This window comes from Podarcis tiliguerta (genome assembly GCF_965153285.1).
Source record: "Podarcis tiliguerta genome assembly, chromosome: 6".
In the NCBI taxonomy this organism is placed as follows: Eukaryota; Metazoa; Chordata; class Lepidosauria; order Squamata; family Lacertidae; genus Podarcis; species Podarcis tiliguerta.
Genome location: NC_139539.1, coordinates 30,139,574 through 30,165,883, shown reverse-complemented (window position 1 = coordinate 30,165,883; position 26,310 = coordinate 30,139,574). Strand labels below are relative to the sequence as shown.

Here is a 26,310-nt window from a genome sequence, read left to right as displayed (position 1 = left end):
CAGTTTAGAGAAAGTGGGTAGGGAAGGTTTGGGTTAGCATGGAAGGCAGGTACAAATCGTCGCAGTCTATTCTCTCTAGTTCCAGCATTAATCCTCATGCATTTGGTTGCTCTACCACTGTGCTCCCTGGTCTATGCAAGTCAAGTCACAAGCAAGGGAGAGTGCTTAAAAGCTCTCTTCACTCCGGGTCTGCTTAGCGTTGCCCATCGCAAAATGAGCTTTTAAGATATGCTTTGTTTGCTGGGCAAGGCCCACTCAGCACACAGGCTGTGGAAGATTCTGGGGCGCTCTCACGAGATAATCTGACTTCCTGCGAGATCTCACACAAGCATGCATAATCTTCCAGAGCTGGCATGTCGAATGGGCCTTGCCCAGCAAGTTAGACAGAGAGCTTAAGAGCTCTTTTCAAACCTGGTAACCCAAACGGCCCAGCACAAAATGAGCTTTTAAGGTCTTGGCCTTGGTTGCTGGGCAAGGTCTGTTCAACACACTGGCTCTCTGAATCCTGGGGATGCTGTCTCTCACCCGCTTGCTGCAAGGCAGCTCCAAGGGTTGGCTGGCTATATGTGTGCGTAAGATAAGGGATTACTGTATTTTCATTAAGCGGAAGAAACAGGAAATGTAACCACACAAAATTGTTTCAGTTACAAGCTTGTACAAGGCAAAGCTCAGTACAGAAGCAAGGAAAGTATCCACCAATTTATGAGCATTCTGCTCTCATGCATGCAAGGAATCATCTTATCTTAAGGATCCTGTGTTTCATGCACTGCTCCACTTTCAAGGAGCCCCCATGAGGCCTCTCCACATAAACAGAAAGTAATCTTAATTGCAAAAATGATTACTCTAGTGTTCTGGAATACGTTTTTATATTTCTTGTGCATGGATTATTTAGAAGGGTCTAATTATTTCTATGTCCTGGAACCTTTTTTTATTTTATCCCTAGTTGTTCAGCAACAAAAATCCAATTTGAGGAATTAAAGTAGAATTGGCAGATTAAGGCTGCAGTCGTATACACTCTCACCTGGCTACCGGGCTCATTAAATTTCGTGCAATTTACTTCTAAGGTTATACACATAGGGTTGCACTTGGGAAGGCTCTTGATACCAGATAGTAAATGCTTTTTATAAAAAAAAATTTTTTTAAGGCTATCTTCTATTTCTGTAAAATTGCCCTTGAATCCCTGCTACCCACTCTAGGACATTATTATGAGCATTTATGGGAGAGACTGTTTCATGTATTCCTGACCATTAAGTGAAAGGAGCAAAAGTTTGCTGCCAGCAAGTTTTATTTATTTATAACAACATATACCACTATTCATAAAGAACATCACAGTGGTTTGCAACAGTCATACATAAAACAAAAACATTTTGTGAGGTACCTGCCCTGAATGTTTCATAAGTCTTGGAACTGTGGTTTTAATATAAAAGATGAATAAAATACTGTTTTTATCTTGGACTTTAGGAGGTTGGAAATTTGTATGACATGTTCCACACACGGAATTGCCTGCACCGCAGAGCCTACCAACATAAAATAAGCAACATCATTGAAACTATGTAAGTAAGTGCATGTTGATATGCCCTAGACAGGGCAGTAACCAAATAAATCCTAGCCAGTCTTACGTTAGTAGATTAATTACATTTGTATGAGCTTGCATATTAATTCATTTTAATAATGTATGACTGAAGGAGGAATGCTTCTACAATGGTGCTTGCCAGCTACAAATATTTTTTCAAGAAGTGTTGCCTGATTTATTTAGGGATGTGTTTTAATTCAACCAATTTGAATTTAATTAATTAAAAAAAATTAATTAATATTAACCAATTGATCATTTAAAGGTTGTAGCCCTAGTTCTGGAGTGTCTCATTGAGAAACTCTGTTGAATGTCCCTGTCCTTCTCCTTAATCGTTTTTCAAAGTGGATTTTGATGACTAGAAAAAGTTATATGGTTTAATTTTTTTTATCAACTTTGGTGTTTTTGTATTACTCTTTTTTAGCCATAGAAATAAATTTCCAAAGCCATTGTGACATCTTTGATCTGGAGTTAATATTGAAATTATGGATTCTTCCTCATTTGTGTTGCATGTTTCATATCAGGATTACAGATGCCCTTTTGAAAGCTAACCCACATATCATCATAAAGGGATCTGGAGGGGAAGAGTACAATATTGCTACAGCACGAGAAGACATGGAAGCCTACACTAAGCTAACAGGTATGGGCTTATTGGACTGACACTGAAATTCTAATTGCACCAATTTAGGAAGTATTTCTCTCAGGGTACCATTTTGTTATGGCACTTAAATGAAACATAGTGCATTGCTTTATGTAAATGAATTATATATTCTGCTGTGTGCATATGAAGGAAGTGAAGTGTTTGTATCACTAGGTCTGAAGAAGTACAGTGGTGCCCCACAAGACGAATGCCTCGCAAGACGGAAAACCCGCTAGACGAAAGGGTTTTCCGTTTTGGAGGTGCTTCGCAAAACGAATTTGCTATGGGCTTGCTTCGCAAGACAAAAATGTTCCTGCGATTTTTTTTCGCTCCCCACCCCCTTTTTCTAAGGCACTAAGCTGCTGATAGCCTTTTAGCAGCTAATCCGCTAATCCCTTAAGCCGCTAATAGCCGCTAAACCGCTAATAGCGCTAATCCGCTAATAGGGTTGCTTCGCAAGACGAAAAAACCGCTAGACGAAGAGACTTGCGGAACGGATTCTTTTCGTCTTGCGAGGCACCACTGTAATTATTTATTTATAGTATAAGAAATGGATTTGTTCCCCTATGGCTAAACTTCCCCCTCTCCCAGTTTTAAAATTATTTAAGGGGTGGTTCGTGAAAGAGAAAAATAAAAATTTCCTCCTTTTCCATGTCTCTCTTTTTACCCCTCTGTAAGCCATTAAAGAGCTTATTAGCTTCGTTTAATTTGAATAGGTTGATATATAACTGCTTAGGCAAATTTTTTTTTGATCTATTGCTCTTGTAAAAATCTTGGTAGGATGAGTATGTATTAGATGGTGTTGACTCAAAACTGAATCCAAAATGGCGGTTGATTCGGGCTAGAGCAGGGATCGGCAAACTAAGGTCCCCGGGCCGGATCAGGCCCACCTGCATCCTAAATCCGGCCTGCGCTGTGAAGCCGGAACCCGCTGCGCAACTGAGACTCCTGGCAATGGTGACGGGAGGAAGAGGCCGAGCGGCGGTGGCTCTGATTGGCAGAGACATCCCCATGCTGCGCTGAGGTAAACCAGGTGTTTGATTGGCAAAGCCGCCACCGCTTGGCCTCTTCCTCCCACCACTGCCGCAGCCCTGGTGCTCCTGTGGGCTAGAGAGCGGAGCGGACGAGCTCACTCTGCCTACCCACTTCATGAGAAGAAGCAGCGGTGGTGGCAGCCCCTGGGAAGGTAAGCGCAGCGCCTTCTTTCTCTAGGCAGGGAGGAAGCCCGTTTCATGCCACTTCCGCCAGCCTTTCGGTGAATGAGGCAGGTGGCAAACCGAGAAGGTGGCTGGGGGTGGGGTGGGGGGTGGGGAAGACGACTACTTGCCCCCCTCACAGTGTGCATAGGAATTCGTTGGTTTTTTTTAATGTAGTCCTGCCCTCCACAAGGTCTGAGGGACAGTGGACAGGACTCCTGTGAAAAAAGTTTGCTGACCCCTGGGCTAGAGAGTCCAGGGCTTAGCCAGGAACAGTGCGAATCTTGGAACCAATGTGACTGTAGAAGTGAAAGATTTGTTATGCAAATTGGTGGCGGAGCAGGAAGGCAGGACAAAACGGAAAGCAAATGGAGGAACGGAAAGGAAGCTATGAGGGATGTATAGATTTCTGGTTACTAGTGCTGAGCCCAGGTTTTTGGTGGTTCTTGGACAAGATGCCCTCAATGTACCCCTCTACCTCAGTAAGTATGTCCCTTCACTCCAGTGATGGCAGCTGCTCCTCTGCCTCATCATTGCTAGCTGTCTGGACTGAACGGTGGGGGTGGAGACGCTCTTTGTTCATCTCCTCCATGTTGAAGCAAGAGGCAGATGAACAAGCAGGCGGTTATTGTTAGTGGGGTGGGGGTGTCCTTGAGAGGTGCCCAGTCTTGCCAACCCTTACACTGGACCTGCCAGTTTTCACAGAGCCTTGGGAAATGCTTGTTTGAAAGTCAAGCCTTTTGCCCTTGACTACTTCTCACCATCCTAATCCCAGGTGTGTAGTAATTGAAGTTTTATTTACTAGTAAAGTAGAGTCAGATGTTTCTAGTTGTGCTCTTCTTTACTGCTGTGTATAGACATTGCACAAAACTTGGTTGTTTAGGAAGGTCTTCAGCTCAAAAAACAGACTATTCTTGTTATGACTATGTTAGGGCTGCTTTCCTTTGTGCTCTTTAGGTTTATGAGCGGATATTTTTGGTGTGTTTTTTAAAAATGTTATTTCCTGATTTGGTTTCATTTTATGCACATTTTACCATAAACTACGTTGAGGTTGTTGGGCTTTGATTTGTTTGAGGATATAATTATTTTATAAAAATGTTACCTTCTGGTGCCTTTCGTTTACTGCCAAAGCAGCTAGAGAAGAGACCCACAGAACTATATCTTAACCCTGTTGAGACACAGCAGAATTTTGGGGTTTTCCATCTGACTGTTGAATTGAATATGGTCTTGTGAGTTTCGTTTTGCAGATATATAAAAGATTATTTCCAGTTGACTACGATTATAATAGCATAAAAAAAAAATCTTAAATTCTGACAGATAATACGTGTTTCAATTATGCAAAAGAAAAGCTGGCTTTAATGACTTGATTTGTTTAATACTGGCAGATGAGATCTTCTTAAGGATTCTTCATTCTGATGAGCTAGAGCTCAAAGAAGCACGGGAAATTTTATGTAAAATAGAGCGGCGTGACCTGTATAAGTACCTGGGACAGACTCAGCCCCAAGAGGGCACAGAAATTACGAAGGTGGGCACAGTTTCTCAAGTTACATTGGTTTTTTCACTCTGCTAACTTGTTAAGTGTGATCATAGAGTAATGTACTGGTTGGTTTTTTCGAGTACCAATTTGCTTACCTCTGGCTTCTATCTCTCTTTACATTAAAAAATTAAAAAAATGTCCAGTAGCACCTATGAGAACAACTAAGCTTGTTCTGGGTATAGACTCTTGTATGCATGCACACTTCTGCAGAAGTCACCAGACCCTTATATATAGTGGGAGGGTGGGGTGGGGTTTTTCTCAGAAGGGTAGTAGGAGATGGGTGATTGACTCAATGGGTATGGTAAACCTGTTGACGACTGTTAACGACTGCAATTAGTCCTACAGGAAAAAGCAAGGGATAGTATGCAGATGACCAAAAATAGATTTAGCATATGTAATGAGACAAGAATTCAATATCTCTATTCAGACCAGGTCTCTCCATAGTGTCTCTTTACATACTCTCTCAGTATTCCTCACAGATCACTAATCTCTCCCCTGCTCCCCTATCTTGCCGCAAATGCCTTGCAAAAGCCTGCCTGAGCAGGTGCATGGTCCATGAAGTGCCTGGGGAGGCCATCTCTGTCACTTCTCTCTCCAGCCACGCCACAGTGCAGAAACAACATCTACCACTTTCTAGACCGAAAAGAACCTTTGGAAAAGCCCACACCTTCTTTGCCAGCACAAGCAGACTAGTCATGATGCAACTGAGGGCAACATCCTTGTTGCATTTCTCTCCTGCTCCCACTCCTGCTGAAAAAGTCCACTGGAGTCTGGGAAAAGCCTGTCCTTCCCTGTCCTTCCCTATAGGCATCCTTCATGAAATGAGTGAGGAAGGCATCCCCATTGTTCCTTCCCCTCCCCTGAATCCTGAAACAAATTGTCTTTCTGGGCAATAAAGGGAGTGATAGCCACCACTCTTCCTCTCCACTCTAGGCCACCTTTGTCTCAAAATGCACAGGCTAGCAACCTTTTATCTTCTTCCATATATCCTCAACATTCCCTCCAAAGAGTAGACATAGGATTGTATTTGCAGAGTGGAAACAGGCATGCTCTTTTAACTTCAGAAACAGCACTGCACAACAGAGCAATCAATATAAAGGCCACAGACAGGCCCCTTCTTCAGTAAAGCTCATAGGTGTCTTGGGGTGCGAGAAGTGGTTTTCATGGGTGCTAGGTTGGTAACCCCTGGATTAAGCATTGAGTACAAGAGTTACTAGGTTTTTACAATATTTTGCACCAACTTGTTGGATAACAACAACAATAGTAATAATAAATTCTTACCTGTACCCCGGTCATCTGACTGGGTTGCCCCAGCTACTTTGGCTTTCAACATAATAAAAGCATGGCAAAACATTGAGCAACAATAATAAAATGTTCCAACCTTCTTTCCTTTCTCTCTAATGGATAACTAATTTTGCCTTAGTCTGCCTGAAGAGAAGCTATGACAGCATTAAAAGTCATCACTACTGATTGTCATATTATGGTGATATCGAATACCTTATTTGTCACATTGTAAAGTGTGTGAGAGAGTAAATTATTTTGAAAATTAATCATGGGTCTGGTTCATCAGTTTCTGAGAGTATGATTGAAATACAGTGATTCAAATACACAAAAAAGTAAAAGGTTTTATACCCTGCAGGAACGGTGTCGTAAGATGGCTGAAGAAATTGCCAAGTCCCAGCCCAGTACATTATCTCACAAGCCTGGATTAAAGCCTGAAGACTTTATTGTTGATGTAAGAATGATCTCTTTAAATGTTCATTTTAAATGATTTAGATTTCTTCACATATGTGCCTACAATGCACTTTAGTACATTTTTATTTTTGACTTGCCTCTGTGAAGGTTATCAACATGGATTATGGAATGAAAAAAAAGAACCCTGTCAATAACGTGCGTTTCTACTGCAAGTCTGACCTAAATAAGGCATTCAGAATTTCTAAAGAACAAGTAAGTAAGGTTGGGGTGTGTGTGTGTTTCTGCCTGTTTTATTATGATAGCTTTTTAAAGAGTATCTGAATACATGTGAAAATGACTACAGAATTGCATGGCAATAGTAGCAACACAGTTCTAATATCACCTGCTATGTAAGTGGTAATTGAATGCAAGTGGTTTTAAGGTAAAATTCCCCTGTGCAAACATTCTTGTAACTGAATGGTGCTTCTGAGAAATTTGTTGAAGCTTTTTCTGACAAGGTGATAAAATTAAGTGTATGTGACTTCTTTTTCCTTCTGTCTTAAGGTTTCAAAGCTCTTACCAGAAAAATTTGAAGAGCAGCAAATCAGGGTTTATTGTAAGACAGCAGATAAAATCTGTGATGCTAGAAAATATTTCGTTCAGTGGTGTATAGACAACAATTTCACTAAACCACAGGTAAGGTAGGTTTAACATTTAGCAGGTGCTAAATGTTTCTACATCTCAGTGTAGAATCATAGAATTGTAGAGTTGTAAGGGACCCTGAGTATCCTCTAGTCCAATGCAGTAATATGCAACTATTCCATACGGGGATTGAACCTGCAACTTTGGCATTCCTCACCACACTCTAACCAACTGAGCTATGAGATTCAGATCTACCTCATTCTCTGTATTCCTTTTGTTCATCACCTGTTCATTCTTCCATAGTCTCCTCTATCACCAACCCATTATTACTTCTGCACATTATGAACACAAGGGACTTGAGAATTCTAAAAATCTCAGAAATCTCGTTGGAGGACAAGCTAGCCTTTATGGTTTACATTCTAAAACAACAGTAATACTACCACTAACTAGAAGTTTTGTATCTGTTATGTTTATTAATTTCTTTGGAAATGATGAGTACATAAAATTTGTTGAGGGGACTACCACAAATAAATGGGGTACAGCATGAGTCACCCATTACCCTTTTATGACAGTTTGAAAGGGCAGCACAAGAATGTTTTTCTTGTAAAATGATGTGTAAAAAGGCTCCAGTGAGTGTCTTCCTCCACTTGCCAAGAAGATGACAGAATGTATTGACTGTTAATTTCCAGTGCACAACTGAACTTCTTTTCTTCATTTTGATGCTTTGATAGGATGGTGATATTGTTGCCCCTGAACTTACACCAATGAAAGCAGACTGGAATGTAGTCAAAGATGACGAAAAGCATGATTCAAAGAAAAACAGTTCTACTCCAAAGCCTAGAAAGCCTAGAAAGTCGCTTTTTAATGACTAGAACAACTTTTCTGTTGAATGATTCCGGTTTGTACAACAAGGTTGTGTTATAAAAACATGGAAACATGGAAAGGAAAGCATTAGTGGAAAATGTCAGTCTTAGCTCAGACGAGTTAAAATTCCATTTGTTGTAGATTTCACATGGACATTTGATGACCGGCAATGTTCTTATTTTGTTAATTCAAAATAAGGTTGTATCCAATGTTAGTCCTACTCAGAACAGAACTGCTGAAATTAATGGACATAGCTAATATAGCTCCATTAATTTCAGTGTGTTTGCTCTGAGTACAACTTAATTGGATAAAGCTCAAAAGGTTTTGGGAAAAGCCACAAAAACCACCATTCTATTTCAAAACTTCTTTCATTTTCTTAAGATCAGCACAATAGTATAATTTCTCCACTATGATAAATGTTATATATGAAACCTATTCTGGGGAAAGGGGACAAGCCTATGCCATTTGCCTATTTTCTGTTTATGATAAAAGTGCTTATCCTACTGTTCTTTTTAGCTGCCATTCCCTCAAATCATGATAGTCAGTATATGTTCATTTAGAGCTAAACATGCCTTGGCACAATCAAGGATATACTATTTTATAAAGTTACCTTTTTAACTTCAATGCTTACCTTTTATATAACCCAACAAAATACTTGCAGTACCAAAACAACCAATTATTGAATGTATCCTAGCCATTAAGCACTAGGTAGAGAGGAAATGAGCTGGTTTGTATAGAGAAGCAAACAGCTGTTAAGAATCAGAAGCAAATTTCAGACCAGGGAGTTTTACCTGTTATGTTTCAAACCGACTTGAATGTATTTTTAATCTCTCATATTTTCACAGATTTGTTGTCTTTGTATGGAATAGTATATATTGTTCCTTAAAAATTTTTTTGGGGAGAAACACAGTTTTATGATGTGGCACTTTATGCTGACAGAAAATGGGTTTGTGTGAGAGAAGTGTGCTGTTAAATGTGAGAACAGAGTTTCTGAAACTTCACTTAACGAACCTAAGGCTCAGAAGAAATGTATACACCATTTAAGAACTATGGATTGGGATAGAGAGATGTCCTTCTGCAAACAGAATGCCTCCTCATCACAGAAGGGACTACCTACTGTAGGAAGCTGGAAAGCCACTTTCACCATCAACCCCCCGGTGTCTCTTTCTGTACTGAGCAGATTTACAGGGCCATTGCAGGGGGAGTTGAATCCCACTCCCTTCACCAGCGGGATAGTTCAAAGGAATGTTAGATCCATGCCAGTATTTAAAATGAAGTTGCATTGTGGAGTTCTCTTAAAACTTAGGGCTGAAAAATTAAATGTTTAGGGCATTATCAGGTGCTCTGTTGAATTTACTCCCAGCACACAGCACCTGAATCTAGAATTATTTCACCAGAACACACTTTCACACGAGCAGAGAGCTGTCCAGAAATATCCAACATTTCTAGTGCTGCAGTCAGAGTAAGAGTAGCTAACCTGTGACCTTCCAGATATCAGTGAAGTGCAACTGCTATAATCCCTGACTGTTTGCCATGTCTGGTGCTGATGTGAATTGGGAGTCCCAAAAACATCTAGACTAGACTAGGCAAGAAGAGACCTCAAACTCAGTGGCTCAATTGTTTGAGCTCCGTAAGATTGGATTGAAAGGGAGCTGCTTGCATCCTGAGCCTTCGTTTTGACATTAAATTGCTTCATAAAAACAGGTTAAGGTAACATACATAGAGCTATTTTCTCCAAAGCTATATTCAGTTGTCAGACTGGTTAGAATTATAATTATATATTTTGTGTGCCTGTATATTAATCTTTTTCCCTGTGCATATCAGCTGAGTAATTAAACCCCTTTAAAAACCCCTAATGGTCTATACCTAATATGTTCAGAACTTGACTGGACTTTTCAGTGTGTTACAAAGAGCCAATTTCAGTAAAGTAAAATTCAAACTTGAGCAAATCTGGAACTCTGTAGTTACAATACCAATGGGCAATTTATCCCAGTTCATTTATTGGGACCGGCAGTAGGCACAGTTGGTTTCCTTTGCTTGCCACAGTGATGTCTTCGGAATCTGCCCCTTACAGCCCTGCTTCCTGTATTTCAGATTTTGTGCTATATTTTGAATTTTGTTCTGCCAAATAATGCACTTGGAAGGGTTGTGGCTTTTTGATGTTAGGAGAGGGGAGTGAGCTTCGAAAACAGTTAGTCAGAGGCTTCACAGTGATTGAGAGTACATCTGCACCAGAACTTTAAGCTGCTTTAAAACAAGTTTGTTGTGACTTTTACAGAACTACAGTTTCCAGTGTTCTTTAGTGAAAGAGTTCTTGCAAGTATGTAAGGTGTATCTAGTTCTCTTAGGATCACGGCTTTCAGGATTTCTAGGCTGAGAGCAAGGAGAGATACATGTTCAGAAAGGCTTATGTCTTCATTATGTGCTTAAAAGACAAACATAAGGCCTCCTCTACTCCACCCCTTCCCTACATACCTAATGCTTCTAAAGTATTTCACACCACATTTCTCTCACACCCCTGACATTCCCATCTGTTAAAAGTTTTTATTTATGCTACTAGACCTCAGCATAGCACAAAACAATTTGGACAGATTGTAGTCCTTGACTAGAAGAAGTCACATGACCTCTGAAGTGTACAATGCCCAGTCTCTAATGAGGAAATCTAAGGATTGGTTTGTTAGTGTTAAATGTATAATTAACTATAAAGCTATCAAAAAATCGTATTGTTCATATATTGACTAAAAATCATTAGGCAGACATTTCAAAGCAATGTTAAAAGAATTGCTGCATCATATATCTAACCAGAGGAGTATCCAAGGGCATCTCTAGATGACATTACAGATTATTCAAAATGTGTTACTGATGCTGGATCTGAACAATTTAAATATCCTGTCCCTATGAAATGGATAAGCGACCTCACAGTCTCTAGAACCAAGAGGAGAAGCTCTTAAATGATAAAAGTAAAGTGAGCTGATTTATACATACATGAACATTGCATTGAATTATTCCTAGATGAAATGTGTACAGATTGCATAGAAAAGCAGTATGCCCAAACCGATTAAGCTCCGTCTGAGGTGAGTTATCTATGGCTGTTTAATACATGCAAGTTGTCAATTGATTGCTCAGTCACAGCATGCATGTGTGAACACATCTGGAATAAAATAGTTGTGCATGGCTTTGCACCAGTGTTTTTAACTGATTAGTTTTTAAAGGTTCTGCGTGCTTCCATATAGGAATAATTTATCACTTGGCCTCTTTTTAAAAAGTTGAGAAAAAAATGAATCTATTTACAAAATGAGGTCAGGGATGTCACATAAAGTGACCAATAACTGACAAAGAGGCCTGTACATGTTGATGTACAAAATATGTTAGCTAGGATGTGAAGTTGATGCCATTTTCAAAAAACAAAACATTGTGTATAAAGTGCTATGAAGACAAAATATTGTGTATAAAGTGCTTACCCACAAACCCCCAAACAGGGAAAGACTTAAATCCCCCATGGCCACAGTCAGCTAAATTGTGGGTAAGGAGGGAAAAGTAGACTGGTTACTTCTCAACTAACCTTTGTTTGTATATGAAATACACTATTATGAAGGGAAAATCTCTCTCATTTGGGGAAACTTTTTTTAACCCTGCAAAATGCCCATTCAGGAGTTGAATGTCATTGGTAGAACGCTAATTAGGAGGCCAAGACTAGCCCTGTGGAAAGCTTCCTATTGCCAAATTAGTGGGTGGTTTGAGGAAAGTACTAACTCTAGAGGATGACAAAATGTGGGCGGTACCTGTGTGGCTAACTAAGCCATTCAGTGTTTAGCTTCAGTACCTGTGTGGTACTTTGCTGAGCATCAAAGAGATGGGCCTTCTCACAACCACATGATAAAGGTGCACTTGAAAGCACCTCCAGAGTTCTTACATTCTAATGCTTATACGAACTAATTCTATCACTAGCAAAAACTGTGAGAATCGAGGAGGAGGGCAAGGAGCTTACTGCCTGGTCTGCCATTGGGCAAGTACAGGTTAAGGCTGTGAGGTGTCTCTTGGGGCATCCTTCCCTGGCAAGCAGCCGCCAATATTCGCATAGCTTACCAGTTCTGAAGATGACTGTTAGCAAGAGCTTCACCTGCCCTGAAGTACAAAAGACGAGCTTAAATGAAAATCCTTAGCTTATCTTTGTACAATCAGGATAGTAGGAAGCAAAATTGGGTGAGAGAGAGATGAGGAAATTGCTGAGTTAATCCAGCATCTTTTCCATCCCAATCTACGGAGACAGAGGGAGTCTCTACAGCAAGTTTATGTTCATTGAAGGGGATTTGAAAAGCTGCCACCACAGGACGACTGGCCAAGCCCTGTTCCCATGGCACTTGCAGTGTTGATGCAGAAGGGGACTTGTCCCCACCACCACCACACTTTGAGTTAGGAAAGTGCCCAAACTTCCAGGTCTCTGATGAGGAATTCCTCTTTGGGAGATAACGTCTCATTGTTGAATGTCTCACAGGGCTGACTTCCTCCATGGTTCAGGTCTCCATCTAGCCACAATCCAAATTTGCCACTGAAAATAAAGGGAAAGGCAAAACATTGGATAAACTTTATGCAGAATGAGGAACACAAGAAGCTTCTGATCCATAAGAAATACAGTGTGGTTTGGGCTCATTGTGAGTCAACAGCTCTGTAGGTATCTCACATGCACCTGCTTTCTGCTGCCTGGGCTGATTGAAGAAGGGGTGGTCAATGGTTCTACCTTGCAGTGGGAGCCAGATTAGAGGGCTCGTTGCTTCCTTTCTACTCAAATTCTTTCCCCTGCTCTGAAAGGGTTTACAATGAACTCACCATTTTGCCACAGTTTCTATTTATACATTTAGATGCTTTGAAACTATATACAGCCAAACTGGTTTTCCACTGCAATGATTAACCATATTTTTCCAACATGTATACAAAAGAGTCCACAGTAACTTGGAAGATCTTGACGCAGGGCAAGATGATAATGTGTACTAAATAAAGCTAGACAGCTATGTCCACTCAAAGGACACACACAAAAATACCATTGGGCTTTTTATAGCCGGTATCTCAAATCATAATGACTGAAGAAGTATAGGAGAGAGGAATCTTCAGTTTGATGTCATGAAACCTAGAAATAAGTGAAGGGTGGATAGTGGTAAATTTAGATAAAAGTAAAAATACTTTTCATCATGGTTCTCATTCTGAGGAATAACTTGTTCTAGCTTAACTGTGATGGCATTTTTTTTTACTTGTATCACTGATTCAGTAGTGGAGGGACACTGGCTCCAAAAAGAACTGCTGATGATGAGACCATCCTCAAAAGTTAATAATCTGATTGGGACTGCACTGCAGCACCCCTTACCTTCACAACAAAACCATTTCCCCCCACTAACATCTTTCACAGTCACATACCTGCCTCCACCAATTGCTAGGGAGTCTGCATCTCCTTTCATGAAGAAGGTGTTTTTACCTGTCCACTTAAATACCTGGAGAGTAAGAAGAAAAAAACACTGTTGAGAGAAGCATATTGGGAATAAAAGACACAGCTGTACAACTAGAGAAAACAATCATTATTTTGTTTTCCAATGCTTACTTGAAACCTTTATATTCTGGTTCAGTTGGCAGCATTTTGAACGTTGTGTCAGCACCCCACCCCTTAAACTCTTGCAGACTTCTTGTGAAGTTTGACTCAGAAGTAAAATGAGAAGCCAGAATTGCAACGTAATACACAAGCTCCCTATCAGGGCAATTGTCTGCATATTGACTCCGGTGTAAGTCTCATTAAGTTCAGTAGAATTTACTGCCAAGTATTTATTGGTAGGGGTCGCTTACCACTTCCTACCATGTGTTTTAATTGTGACTTCTTCCACGCTCACCCTTGTTTCTGGAACAGCCATGTTTTCATACTCTCTCTCTCTCTATATATATATATATTGGAGAATCCACACGGTATTGTCAAATGGTTGCTTGCAGTCCAGCATCTTTTGTGTTGACCTTCCGTGTTTTATTATAACTGAAGTGTGTGTGTGTGTGTATAAAACAATTGAAGCAGCACCCTGACTGTTAATGCCCCATTTCAGATCTCTGGTAACTTTAAACAAGCATTTCCCCTTTGCAAGTAAAATCATTTATAGTAAGAATAGGGTTGGTCCTATAAATGTCTATCTCAGGTATCAAAGGCCAGGATAAAAAGAAGGATGGGGGAAGGCTGATTTATTAGACCAGGCATGTCCAGCTCCCAAGAGACTGATCTACTCCCAGTATAAAAAAACTGGCAGTGATTTTATTGTCATTATTTTATTGTCAATGACCCATTGTCATTGGAGGGGGGAGGAGCATGTGGGGGGTGGGTGGATTGCCTAGAGCTGTTGAGCTTTTTAGGGGGAGGATTGCACAGAGTTTTTCAGCTTTTCCCCTGTAACATTTTGTACATGATAAGGATCCCGCTATCTACCAGGATCAGCCGGGGATCTACCGGTAGTTGGACATCCCTGTACTAGACCAACTGCCAAATGGTGCATACTGGAAACTTTGTAGGTATACCACTTTAAGCCTGTGGCAAATCAGTGACAGGCAACATTTGTATAATTGGTAATAGCTCCAGATAATGTTAACACACACCGATAACCTTCATACTTGGGGGATGATATCCCTTCAATCACCTTAAGTTGTGGGGTGAAGGAAAAGAGAAATGTTTCTCCATTGCCGTAGAAGCAGCTGCTGACATGGATGGCTGTAGAAGAAAAGGCTCCAAATATCTGAAAAGGATGCAAGAGAGATGTGTTGTAACTTGCAAGTAGCAGGAAGGCCATTTAGAGTAGGCAGTGAACTGAACCCAACCAGTCAGCCCCCCTCTGCTAGACTTGATAAGTCTGGCCTGTTTCAAAGCTAGTTATGCTTACCTGGCCTTCAGTGTCTCTGATAATCAACAACACTGGAGAAGCTAAATCACTCATGCTTCGGTACATAGTCTTCAGGCTAAATCCATCCCTTGCTGTACAGTAGATGAGGTTCCATGGGTGTCCAGTCACTCGTAGAGGGAGGTGTGGTGCAAGCTAAAAGGTATCACATACACAAGGTCACTTCTTTCCTTACCTCCATCTACCCTGAGGCGTTAAATATGTTATTGGACTGCATGTCTCCATCCCTACCCATTGGCATACTGGCAGGGGGGAATGGGAGTCCGTCAGCCTCTGGACATCCACAAAGTTCACATCTTTGCTTTAAACCTGTCCAACGTAGGAATGTATCTTAAGTTATTCCAGTAGATCTGTGGGGAACCTTTGGCCCTCCAAATGTTGCTGTACTACAACTCCCATCAGACCCACCAAGCAGGCCCAATGGTCAAAGATAATGGGAGTTGTAGTTTAGAAGCATCTGGAGGGCTAAAGGTTTACCACACCTGCACAAGCTCATCAGTATATCTTCTGCTTAGTTCAGGTCACAGGTCATACACCCTAAGTCAGTGGTTTCCAACTGGTGGAACCTCAGGGAGTCCACACAACCCACCAAGCAGGGCCATGGCACATACCCATCAACCGTCCAGGACATCCCATTTTGGGGTGCTTTTGCATGGGCCATGTAACTCACACAGGAGTGCTGCCCAGAAGACGCACATCCCAGTTTTGCTCTGGGACATGTTGGAGCATATGGTGGCACCAATCACATAAAAAACATTTTCAAAAGTAGGGGGTCCATGGCTTGGCTTTTGAAAAACAGGGGGCCTGCAGTCCTTAACTACAGTGGTACCTCGGGTTACATACGCTTCAGGTTACATACGCTTCAGGTTAAAGACTCTGCTAACCCAGAAATAGTGCTTCAGGTTAAGAACTTTGCTTCAGGGTGAGAACAGAAATTGTGCGGCCGCGCTGCCGCAGCGGGAGGCCCCATTAGCTAAAGTGGTCTTCAGGTTAAGAACAGTTTCAGGTTAAGTATGGACCTCCGGAACGAATTAAGTACTTAACCCGAGGTACCACTGTAATTGGGAACCACTGCCTAAGTTATTGGCCCCTTCTACAATCTTTGCATTCACAAAAGTGAATATTAAGCCTGTGGAAATAACTGAGACTGTCCTGGAAATTTTTACTTCTTTGCACTTGTTCCTTGTAAATGGGGCCAAGGGTCTCCTGGCCCTTGTAGAGACATGGCTTCAGCAGACCTTCCTGCCAAAAACTTGCTTTCCCAGTTAACAGAGGTCAGCCAGTAATACTCCATAATGTGTGCCTTAGCTAAGGACAATGTGTGGAAGTGATGTATAAGGGCAAAGGGCTCACCTAGGGGAGTCACTGTGATAGCAGCACTCATTAAAGAAAATTGCTGAGTCACAGTATGAAGGGTGCTCACCTTCTGGATTTCTTCTAAGTGCAGGATGTTGCTTTGCCCATTTAGCACAGGCTCATGAAATTCTGTGCTTGTCCAGACCGGGTTCTCTGGTTCAGTAGACTCCTCAGGTTCTGAAGACAGGGCTTCTTCCAGCAGGTTGGGCTGATAAAAGGACACACACTGTTAAATGGGAAATGAATAAGGCAACAACTAAGTTGCAGAATCTTCCCCAATATGTAGTCTGTTGCTTCAATAGAAGGATACTCCTCAGAGAGAACTATAAAGGCAAAAAGATAAAGCAAAGTGAATTGCAGAAGGCAATGAGTCTACCCTTCCCTCTAGTCTCATGGGACTGCTAAAAGCTTAGTCTTATAATTAATAGCACAGCAGTATGTAGGCCACAATAAAGCAATATTTTAATCTCAGGAACATCAGTTTAATGAACCATCCTGAGCCCACTCCTCCCCTTCATCCTTTGTTTCAGAGGGTGAGACTAGAAAAAGGGTAGATTGATTGTCTTCTGTGATTCATTTAAAGCCTTAGCAGTCCAGATGTTGTTGGACTCCAGCTCCTTTCTGACAGCATGGCCAGAGACAATGAGAATTGCAGTTCAACAACATCTGGAGGGCTACAAGTTCTCCATTCTTGATTCAAAGCTCTATTAGTGCATCTTTACGGCAGGTCAAAAAGCAACTCGGGAATGTCTTAGAGCTACCCTGCAATTGTCAACTATGTAAATGTGGAGTCTTGACTCTGTTAATGAAAATACACCATAGTAAAATGACAGTTTGCTCTTTGCTGTGCAATTCCCCCTCCTCTGACATTAAATATTGCAATTGCAAGAGAAGAAACTAGATTCAGTACACATTTAAAGCTGAATTTATGAAATTTGTACTTTCCAAAACAATATGCAACCTGAAACAAAACCATCCTTTGGAATTTTGCAATGCAGTACGCCAACCAAACAATGTTTGCAAAAATGCATACATTAAGGGAAAGTGTGCAGAAAAATAAATAAAATGAATATAATAGTTAAAATAGCATGTAACAATACATTTTATAAGGAACCTTGCTTACAGAAATGTGTACATTAGTAAAAACTGCATTTAATAAATTGATCATGAGCAGAAATTCACATTAAAATGCTGCTGAATTTCTGTGAGGATTAAAAAACAAAACAAAAAACTCAAACTGCTAAAAATTCAGGGAAATGAATGTAAGATTGGAAAAATGAGAATCAAAACTGACAGATCTTTCTATCCCTATTCAGGAGGGGTGAGCCTTCTTCCCAGCTTTAGTACAAAGTGGTTCACCTGAGGGCTGCTGCACATTATCAAGGTCCTACATAGCCAATACAGTGGTACCTCGGGTTAAGAGCTTAATTCATCCCGGAGGTCCGTTCTTAACCTGAAACTGTTCTTAACCTAAAGCACCACTTTAGCTAATGGGGCCTGCTGCTGCGCCGCCGGAGCACAATTTCTGTTCTCATCCTGAAGCCAAGTTCTTAACCCGAGATAATATTTCTGGGTTAGTGGAGTCTGTAACCCGAAGCGTATGTAACCTGGTACCACTGTGCTGTACTAATGTCCAGGAAATAAATTGTGTGTGTAGATAATAAAAGTACAATGATCCTGCACGACATCTGTGTACTCAAGCTACTGTCCTAGAAACACATGTAGAGAGGCCTCAAAATCCTATTAGCATGTGTATATGCTATCGTATCTCATCTGCACAGAAGCAAAAACTGTTATGCTTTTAAAATCAATCTGAAGATTATCGGGTAAGTTATCCCTATTTGCTTCTATTGCCCTTACTCAGACTGAAGATGAGGGTGTAGGAAGATAATGGTGGGATATGCTTGTAGATACCCTTTCTGGGCCAAATAATAACAGCAACACACCCATCTCAGTATGAAAATGCAATGCATTGGGCAAAAACCACAAAGCCCGGTATCAGCACTGCTCTTTGTCCTCTGCTTCACTTTTATCAATATAACTTTCCCTTGTGCTTCCGCAATTACACATACTTTCCCTTATCTGCAGCACCAACCTGGTTGCGGAAATATACCACCCACTTCTGTAGAAATCCTACATTCTTGCTACCTTCCTTTCTTTTGGGCTTGCCACCCATCTGAATATATATTTGCTTAAGTCACTTCAAGGATATGAATATTAAAAGCTGTCTACCAAATAGCCCGAGGAGCTGGGCTTAAAAGCAAAACTTGAGGTTGAAGGCAAAATCAAGGTGATGGTAACCTCCACCAAACATGATGCTTTTTCATCAAATTAATCTCCTAATCAATTAAATCCCCTTTGCACAAATGGTATGGAATATTCTGCCTGGGATTGCCTGGTAGCACTATCTTGACCACATAAACAATGGCATTCTCAGCCCAAACATCTGAAATAGAAGATTGATGCTCTGCACCAAAAGAAAGGAGGGAGGGAATTTAAATTCCTCAGTAACACATTGTCTACTAAAAGAAACATATTTCTGTGCTGCCTGGTTTTGAAGTTAACTGACCAGTGTTTCCGTTTTCCATTAGGATATACGTATACCTTTTTGGACCTAGGAACCCAGTAGCACTAAACTCTTAACAGGCTCCCATGATGCCAGAAGGTTTCAGAAAGACACAAATGCGGGGAGGGGGACATAGTACAGTGAGGATGGCTTGCAGTTTCACTTCCTAGAGTTCTAGACCTGGAAGGGATCTTGGAGGTCATCTCTTCTAACCTCTTGTTCAATCTGTCTTGCTTCCCTACAACTTGACCATCCAGCCTCCATGGTAGGAGATCACCTCCTGAGGCAGTATTCTCAACTGTTAGCTCTTACCACTAGGAAGCTTCTGCTAACGTTTAGTTGAAATGAACTTTATGCCCTGCAGTTTGCACCCATTTGTTCTAGCCCTGCCCCTTGGGGCAACTCCCACCTCTGTCCTTCCCTATCCCAACCCAAGAAGCAAGGACTGCAGTACATACCAGACGAGTGTAGCGACAGCGTGGAGTTTTCATGTTTTCTGTGATCATCCAAAGCACGACCACAGCAGCTGTGCCGTTTCCTGGCAGCGAGTCAGAGAGGGGAGAGCAGGTGTCTGCCAATTGCCTGTGGAGAACACACCCTCATTCATAAACAGCATGTACTTTATTCTCTCTCAGTAAGCAGGTTCTTCTATTGCTATACAGCTATTGTCACCTGAGATCTCACTATGAAACCCTGTGGCTCACAGTCTTTTCCAGTTATCTAGTGTTCTGTAGCACTGGCGAGGGAACTTCTGGCCCTCCAGATAATTGCTCTTATTAGTTTATTAATTTATGTCTCAGCATTCATATAAATTTAAAGACGAGTTATAATTATACAATAGAAACAACCAAAATAGGTCTGAAAACAATACCCAAAAAATATGAAGATTGGTTTTAGAATAATACATATAAAGGATGCAAGGCCAGAGACCTAATCTTTTTCATCCCATCCAGTTGGAAAAACTTGTCAAAATGAAATTGTTTCCAGAAACTACAAACAGTGGGTGTCTGTCATCTCATTCTCAACTGGGATGGTGTTCTACAAAATAGGGGCAGCCACATTGAGAATGCTGCTCTGAGAAGCTGTGGAACAGACTTGTGATAATATAGGGGCTTCAAGCAGAAACCCTCCTGCAGAACAACAACCACAATTATATGCCTGGCCCTAAGGTGTATAGAACTTTATTAGTAAGAAATCCTTGAACTTAACCCAATAGCAGATTGGCAGATCTTGGAGTAAACTCTCATCATTCCTGACCACTGCTCATGCTGGAGAACTCAGATTGTCCACCCCTGTTCTATGGCTTCACAGATAAAAGTCCTAGAATTGCGGAAGAGAGAAATTGGCTCTTCATAAACTATAGCTCTGAGGAGAACTCGAGATGGTTAGTGACAGGTGTATGTTGAGCGTATCCTGTCTCTTTAAGAAACAGGCCTGGTCTGTAATAGAAACTGCCTTCCTTGGGTGTGGTTCCTTCCATAGTTCAGTGACAACTAGTCAGAACCTTAGTAATGTATATAGCAAGTCCTAGCTGCTATGCTGATTTATTGACCTGTTGCTCGCAAATAAATAGTTATTGACGTTTTCCTGATTTCCTGACATTTTCCTATATCCAGGCAACCTCCATCCAGGCAAGTAAGAAGTATTATCAGAGGAAGGCAGAACACATTTGAGTCAAGCAGAACCATTCAAGGAAAGTGATGTGTTGGAGTAGCAGGAAAACAAATCAGGAGGGGGCAGGCCGTTCAAACACAACTGTCCTTTATTGCTACATAACAAGTATGGGAAATGAAATTGCACACTGGAGATCTGCAGCATGCAAATTATGGGGCTCAAGAGGTCCAAAAAGCATTACACTGAATCAGTGTAGTGGCCCAGGGAGAGACCCAAAGGTCTGGAGCACTGTGTTTGGCCTCTTGGCATGAAGTTCCCCATCCTTTTTCTATAGTTTACAAGGATACTGAATCTTCTTAACGCTTGTTTTTCATTAGCCATTGTGGTTCTTTGTGAAGAAGTTGAGCAAGGATGCTGCTTAGGAGCATCTGAGAATATGGGAAGACATGAGAAGTCTTGGATTGGTCTTGGACCCTTCAACTTATGACAGAGTTGCTCTCTTAAATAAAATGTGTTCCACACAAGCATTTAACCCAGGAATATCCGGCAAGGTGCCATGGGTGTCACTATGGCAGGATTTATGAGCAGATGTCCAGGGCTCCCACTCAGCAGAATGAACAGGAAGGTTCTCAAACTCAGCAGGGGCAGTTTATCACATTGAAAGGAAGTGCAGGAAACCACACCACCATCTAAAGGCTGGGATGGCGGCGGAGTAAGAGTCTAAAATTACCTAACTGCCCCACTGCAGGCTACACTCGAGAATGGTCCTGCTCCCCCAACATCAGGAGACGCGGCTTGTCAACTCCTAGAAGATTAGCTACTGTAGAAGTGACATGCAAAAGAAACTATGGTAACATGCAAATTAACAGGCTTTATGAGTCATGGGAATCACTGCCTAGTGGGATCAAAGCATGGGAGAGAGTTTGCAAGCCACATCCCCTAAAATTCACTTATCTACACACAGTCTCATTCTCAAGTGTGCTAAAATTTTACACAGGAGATCATCATAAGAACATCAAATAAGCCCTGCTAGACTGATCAGATCAGCCCCCTCCTTCCAACAGCAGCTAGCCAATTGCTTCCAGTTAGACCATAAGCAGAGCTTGAAGGCAGTAGACTTCCCTCACTATGCCAAACCATGCATCATTCTTATAAAATGATATGCTCTCCTCATGTTGTCTTTTTCCCTGAATTAAGAAGCCCCTTATGTTTTGGCTATTTGTGGCAAGGAAAGTCCTTCAGCCCCTAGATCATGCTGGTTTCCCTTTTTCTATAACTTTCGCAGCTCTATGTTATTCTTGAGATGGAGCAATCAGAGAACTCTACTGATGCTCCACCAATGAGCTGTTGCCCTTCTGCATGTTGCTCTGCCTTGGGAAGTGTGGCTATTACCCTCATGGGAAATATTTTGATTACCAGTTTTAGTTGTTTTTATTCATTCAGGCTTTGGGGAGATAAATTAAAGTTTAGGCATTAGTACTACTACCACAGCTACTATTAATATTTTTTCTCCCTGGCCTTCACCGGGTTTTTATTTAACAAAATGTATATACTGCTTGAATGTAAAAACACAACCCCAAACTCGATGCAGTTTATCAACAAAATAAAAACATTAAAATGAGCAATAGCGAAAGTTTTAAAAGGTATTTATTTAAAAGATTAGACTCAACACTATCTAAAAATAAATAAAACACATGTAAATTCTACATTCATAATGCTGTGATTATGGTTTTAGTTTTTTTGGATTTTGTGGATTTGGCTGTTGCAAACTACCCAGAGTTCTTGATAGATGAAGGGCAGGATAAAAATAAAATGAACAAAACAAACTTACCTGCTAGCTACAGGCGACCAAGAATTCCATGCAGGTGAGTGAGTGAAGTGGTGTAAGAAAGGAGGACTGCTACAGTAGCCTGCCTCTGAAACAGCTTGGTTCCCAGACTTGTAATGTAGAAACAGGAAGTACCCTTTTCACAACCAGCATGAAAATATTGTGAGTTGGTGGAGGCTGGAGTGGTTGCTATGGGTCACTTTGTCCTGCCTCCACCAGTTCACTTGGTAGAATGCTTTTTTGTTTTATTTTTTGGACTAGCCTGCTAAGAGACCACTGTGGTCTTCATTTCCATGCTGTCTGTTCTACAACCACCAAAGAAACTCAGGCTACTAGCCTCTTATGAGGCCAGCATTTATTACTACTGTTTTGCAAGCTAGTAACTTTTGTGGGTTTATCTGCATGACCTGAGATGCTCCAAGCTAATGTAGGAGCATGTTTCTTTTTTTCAGAAGATAGCCACTGTTCCCAGCACACCCTCCTTCCTCTTGTAGAAACTTATCTTCTAAAGATCTGATTTTTCTTTTCCACTTCACCTATACCCCCGCCCCAGAGACGGCACAGAGACACAGTTCCATCTTATTGTAAGAAGATTGGTAAAACTCAAATGCACTCAGCTGAAATGACTTATTTACAAGTTACTCACATTTATCTGAAGAGGGTTCTGTGGGGAGACGTCTAACAAAGCACAGCTGGGTAGGTCCCATATAAAGCAGCTGTTCTGTTGTTGCCTTGCTTAAAGCAGAGGTGTTGAGGAATCCCCTGCAAATCTCAGGGAAGCATCACTAACAATACAGCTCTGGAAATACAGCTCTGAATAGTCACAAAGTTCATATGGACTGTGAACACATGCCTGGTTCTATCCAGTCCACCTTCCTTGTCAACTCTCTCAATCTGTGCCAGCGGTTGCTCACCTGCCACTCACAGGGTACAAGTTCAACACATCCATCTTGAGCCAATGGGTCCCATTATTTTGGGATCAACAGTCAGGTTGCTGCAAGTGTTTCTATTTGTAACAATGATGTTGCAATGCATGTGTTGCCTGTAAACTTTCTGACACTACTTTTCTTCCTCCTAACCCACCCCTTGTTGCTGAAGTAAGTTATCACTCATCTGTAGATGATAACACAGATGTTCATTGAGTAAATCAGGCCGCAAATTGTTAAGCTTGTTGATGTGATGGAGTAAATGCCCACAACCAGTCTCATTCAAGACCAGGAATATACACACACACAAAAATAAAGCCCTTCTTTCTAAGAAATAAATAAATCAGGCAAGCTTGTCAGTGCCACACACACACTCCTCCTCCTCACATTGTTGAAGTTCCCAGGCAGAGATGGTGCCTATATGCCTTTAAATGCTTTGAAGCATTAAGCAAAGCTATGGCAGCCATGCTTCCTGCCCTGTCCACTTTTGCATTCGGTAGCTAGCGGGAGTCTTACTTTCTCCATGGAGACAAGTGGAGTGGATCATAGGAAAAACTGATGGAAATACAGGGTGCAGAGTGCCTAGGATAGCCAGAGAACACCTTCAACAGATGAGCAGAAGATGCAATTTCTACAGGTGTAGCTTGTGCAAACTATATCTCCCTTGCAAACTACGCAACCGTTAAACATTCAGGATAACATTAGACAAGTCTACTGGACCAGGCCAGGCCCAACTATTCCAGCATCTTGTTCTTACAGCGGCCAACCAGATGCCTTGTGGGAAACCAGCAATCTGAACCTGAGAACAGGAGCGGTCTCCCCGTCCTGTGGTTTCTAGTAACTGGCATTCAGAAGCACTATAGGCTCAAGCCACAGTTGCAGAGCATATCCATCCTGGCTAGTAGCCATCTGATAGGCTTAACCTCAATGAATTTGTCTAATCGTCTTTCAAAGACATCTAAGTTGGGTACCATCACTGCCTCCTGTGGGAGTAAGTTCCATAGCATAACTATGTGCCCTTTGAAGAAATACTTCCTGTGATCTGTCCTGAATCTTCCAACACCTGCTTTGGAGTGTGTTGCTTCTGTGGTCCTCTTTTGCCTCTGCCCACCTGAAGAGTCGCTATAGCTTTGCTGGGTACCCTAAAATGCATTCTTTAACGCTGCTGGAAGGTAAGGATTCAAGGATATAGATATTAGTTACACCATCTTAGCAGTGACTTCCAATTTGCTAGAAACAGAACATAATGCATTTTAATTTACAGAATATTGTGCACATCTAGACATAGCAGCAACACATGGAACAACTAATTCACAGAAACTAATATAAGAAGCAAAAATATACACAAATGATTTTCCACATGGGGTGTGTCTGACAGATACGAAGGATAACTTGAGTTTTTACTTGCTTTTTTTGGCGTGTGTTTGTTGTGTGTGCTTTTACAGTTTATTATTCTATTTTGGTTTTAAACATGTTGTAATTTTTTGTCAGCCTGTGGAAAGAGATGAGCTAAGAATGTATATATACTTAGGGTCTACCTGTTGTGGAGATGAAGATAAGGATGATAAAACATGTGACAGATTGTAGTTATGACTATGGTCATTTACCATCCCATTTTATAATACAGTGGTACCTCGGGTTAAGAACTTAATTTGTTCCAGAGGTCTGTTCTTAACCTGAAACTGTTCTTAACCTGAAGCACCACTTTAGCTAATAGGGCCTCCCGCTGCCACCGTGCCGCTGGAGCACGATTTCTGTTCTCATTCTGAAGCAAAGTTCTTAACCTGAGGTACTATTTCTGGGTTAGCGGAGTCTGTAACCTGAAGCGTATGTAACCTGAAGTGTCTGTAACCTGAGGTACTACTGTACACAGTAAGAGATGCATGTGTACCTTTCTGGGAAACTGTCCGAGGTCTTTCTATTGCTTCAAACCTATAAGGTGTTGTGGACGCACAAGGCACATAATGGGTGGTTAGATAGAAAAGCTGAGAACGGTCTTTGTCCAGGACTTTGGAGAACAACAGGTTCCCCACCATTGCTTTACTGCGTCTGACTCTTGGCTTGTTCTGCCTCCCAACATTGATCCTTGGCTTGACAGTCTGGTTCCTGCTTGATGGCTCTTTACCTCTGAGTGATGATCCTTTACTTTTGCCCTTATTCAACCTTCTGCTGCTAGCGTCCAAGAAAATGCAGTAACCAGATCACCAGCTAAACTTTCAGGCTTCAGGGAGTCTGGGCTGTGCACAGTTGCCAGGAGGTTCCCTGTGATGTTTTCTATTCCAGGGCACAGAGTCTGGGATTCTCTGTGATCCAGCTGCAGCCTCTGTTCCTGCTGACTCACTTCCCGGTGCAGGTGTGCAGAGAGCTCACCTGGGAGATTCTCAGTCTACAGAGACAGCAGTTGTTTGCCTGGACACAACAACATTTGTATGCCTTGGGTAGGGGAGTGCTTCAAGGTCACTTTCAAAATATACAGTCATTCGGCTTGGATACAAACTCACATACAGTATATGCTTATGCTAAGGGCAACAAATAACTTGCGCTAAGGTAACCCAAATTCGAAGCCAAAAATTTGCATTTGTTTCTTTATCTTATTTGATTAAGGATGCCTACACACCATATATTTAAAGCACTTGATTGATTGATTGATTATCCACCCTTCATCCTAAGGTTCTGGGGTGGGTTACAGCAGTAAAAACAACTTTAAACGCTTTAAATTTAATGTTTTTATAATAATAATAAATTATTATTTATACCCCGCCCATCTGGCTGAGTTTCCCTAGCCACTCTGGGCGGCTCCCAATCAAATGTTAAAAACAATACAGCATTAAATATTAAAAACTTTCCTAAACAGGGCTGCCTTCAGATGTCTTTTTAAAATAGGATAGCTGTTTAAATAATAATAATTTATTCTTAAATAATAATAATTTATGGCTTTCCCCCAAAGAATCCTGGGAACTGTAGTTTGTGAAGGGTGCTG

At 41.3% G+C, this 26,310-nt stretch overlaps 3 protein-coding genes across 9 annotated transcripts in view; 2 read left to right on the top strand and 1 right to left on the bottom strand.

Annotated features, from left to right (window-relative positions):
- Positions 1 to 9,974, top strand: part of LOC310679188 (deoxynucleoside triphosphate triphosphohydrolase SAMHD1-like) — a 58,010-nt gene extending 48,036 nt beyond the window's left edge. Inside the window, exon 17 of the mRNA XM_083444006.1 lies at positions 8,322 to 9,974. The gene's annotated coding sequence lies outside the window, so the exon portion shown is untranslated. The remainder of the gene's footprint in view (positions 1 to 8,321) is intronic.
- Positions 1 to 9,974, top strand: part of SAMHD1 (SAM and HD domain containing deoxynucleoside triphosphate triphosphohydrolase 1) — a 29,617-nt gene extending 19,643 nt beyond the window's left edge. For all 3 annotated transcript variants that reach the window (XM_083444001.1, XM_083444003.1, XM_083444002.1), the window contains 7 exons: positions 1,462 to 1,553; positions 2,095 to 2,210; positions 4,792 to 4,931; positions 6,583 to 6,678; positions 6,786 to 6,890; positions 7,182 to 7,313; positions 7,991 to 9,974. In XM_083444001.1, coding sequence (XP_083300127.1) covers positions 1,462 to 1,553; positions 2,095 to 2,210; positions 4,792 to 4,931; positions 6,583 to 6,678; positions 6,786 to 6,890; positions 7,182 to 7,313; positions 7,991 to 8,131 — 822 coding nt within the window. In that variant the 3' untranslated portion in view covers positions 8,132 to 9,974. The remainder of the gene's footprint in view (positions 1 to 1,461; positions 1,554 to 2,094; positions 2,211 to 4,791; positions 4,932 to 6,582; positions 6,679 to 6,785; positions 6,891 to 7,181; positions 7,314 to 7,990) is intronic.
- A 2,422-nt stretch (positions 9,975 to 12,396) lies between these two features.
- Positions 12,397 to 24,544, bottom strand: TLDC2 (TBC/LysM-associated domain containing 2). Of its 5 annotated transcripts, XM_083444095.1 has the most exons (9): positions 23,051 to 24,544; positions 21,307 to 21,396; positions 20,172 to 20,282; positions 19,421 to 19,544; positions 16,464 to 16,604; positions 15,023 to 15,175; positions 14,783 to 14,878; positions 13,533 to 13,606; positions 12,397 to 12,672 (listed from the first exon to the last, which is right to left on the bottom strand). In XM_083444095.1, exons 3-9 carry the CDS (start codon positions 20,210 to 20,212, stop codon positions 12,537 to 12,539), a joined length of 765 nt encoding a protein of 254 aa, XP_083300221.1. In that variant the 5' UTR covers positions 20,213 to 20,282; positions 21,307 to 21,396; positions 23,051 to 24,544; the 3' UTR covers positions 12,397 to 12,536. The 5 variants fall into 5 exon arrangements, with proteins under 5 accessions (XP_083300221.1, XP_083300220.1, XP_083300222.1 ...); XM_083444094.1 differs by lacking the exon at positions 23,051 to 24,544 and having other exon boundaries at positions 16,464 to 16,622; positions 21,307 to 22,073; XM_083444097.1 differs by lacking the exon at positions 23,051 to 24,544 and having other exon boundaries at positions 12,538 to 12,672; positions 14,742 to 14,878; positions 16,464 to 16,622; positions 21,307 to 21,374.
- Between the last annotated feature and the right edge of the window lie 1,766 nt (positions 24,545 to 26,310).

What these genes read in the sequence shown, in the direction of transcription:
- TLDC2 (XM_083444094.1), bottom strand. Translation starts at nt 20,212, where the DNA reads ATGATGAGAGTTTACTCCAAGATCTGCCAATCTGCTATTGG. An exon ending in ATCTGCCAATCTGCTATTGG is followed by an intron (nt 19,545 to 20,171) that starts GTTAAGTTCAAG and finishes TGTTCTCCACAG; the next exon opens with GCAATTGGCAGACACCTGCT. An exon ending in ACTTAGAAGAAATCCAGAAG is followed by an intron (nt 15,176 to 16,463) that starts GTGAGCACCCTT and finishes GATACCTTTTAG; the next exon opens with CTTGCACCACACCTCCCTCT.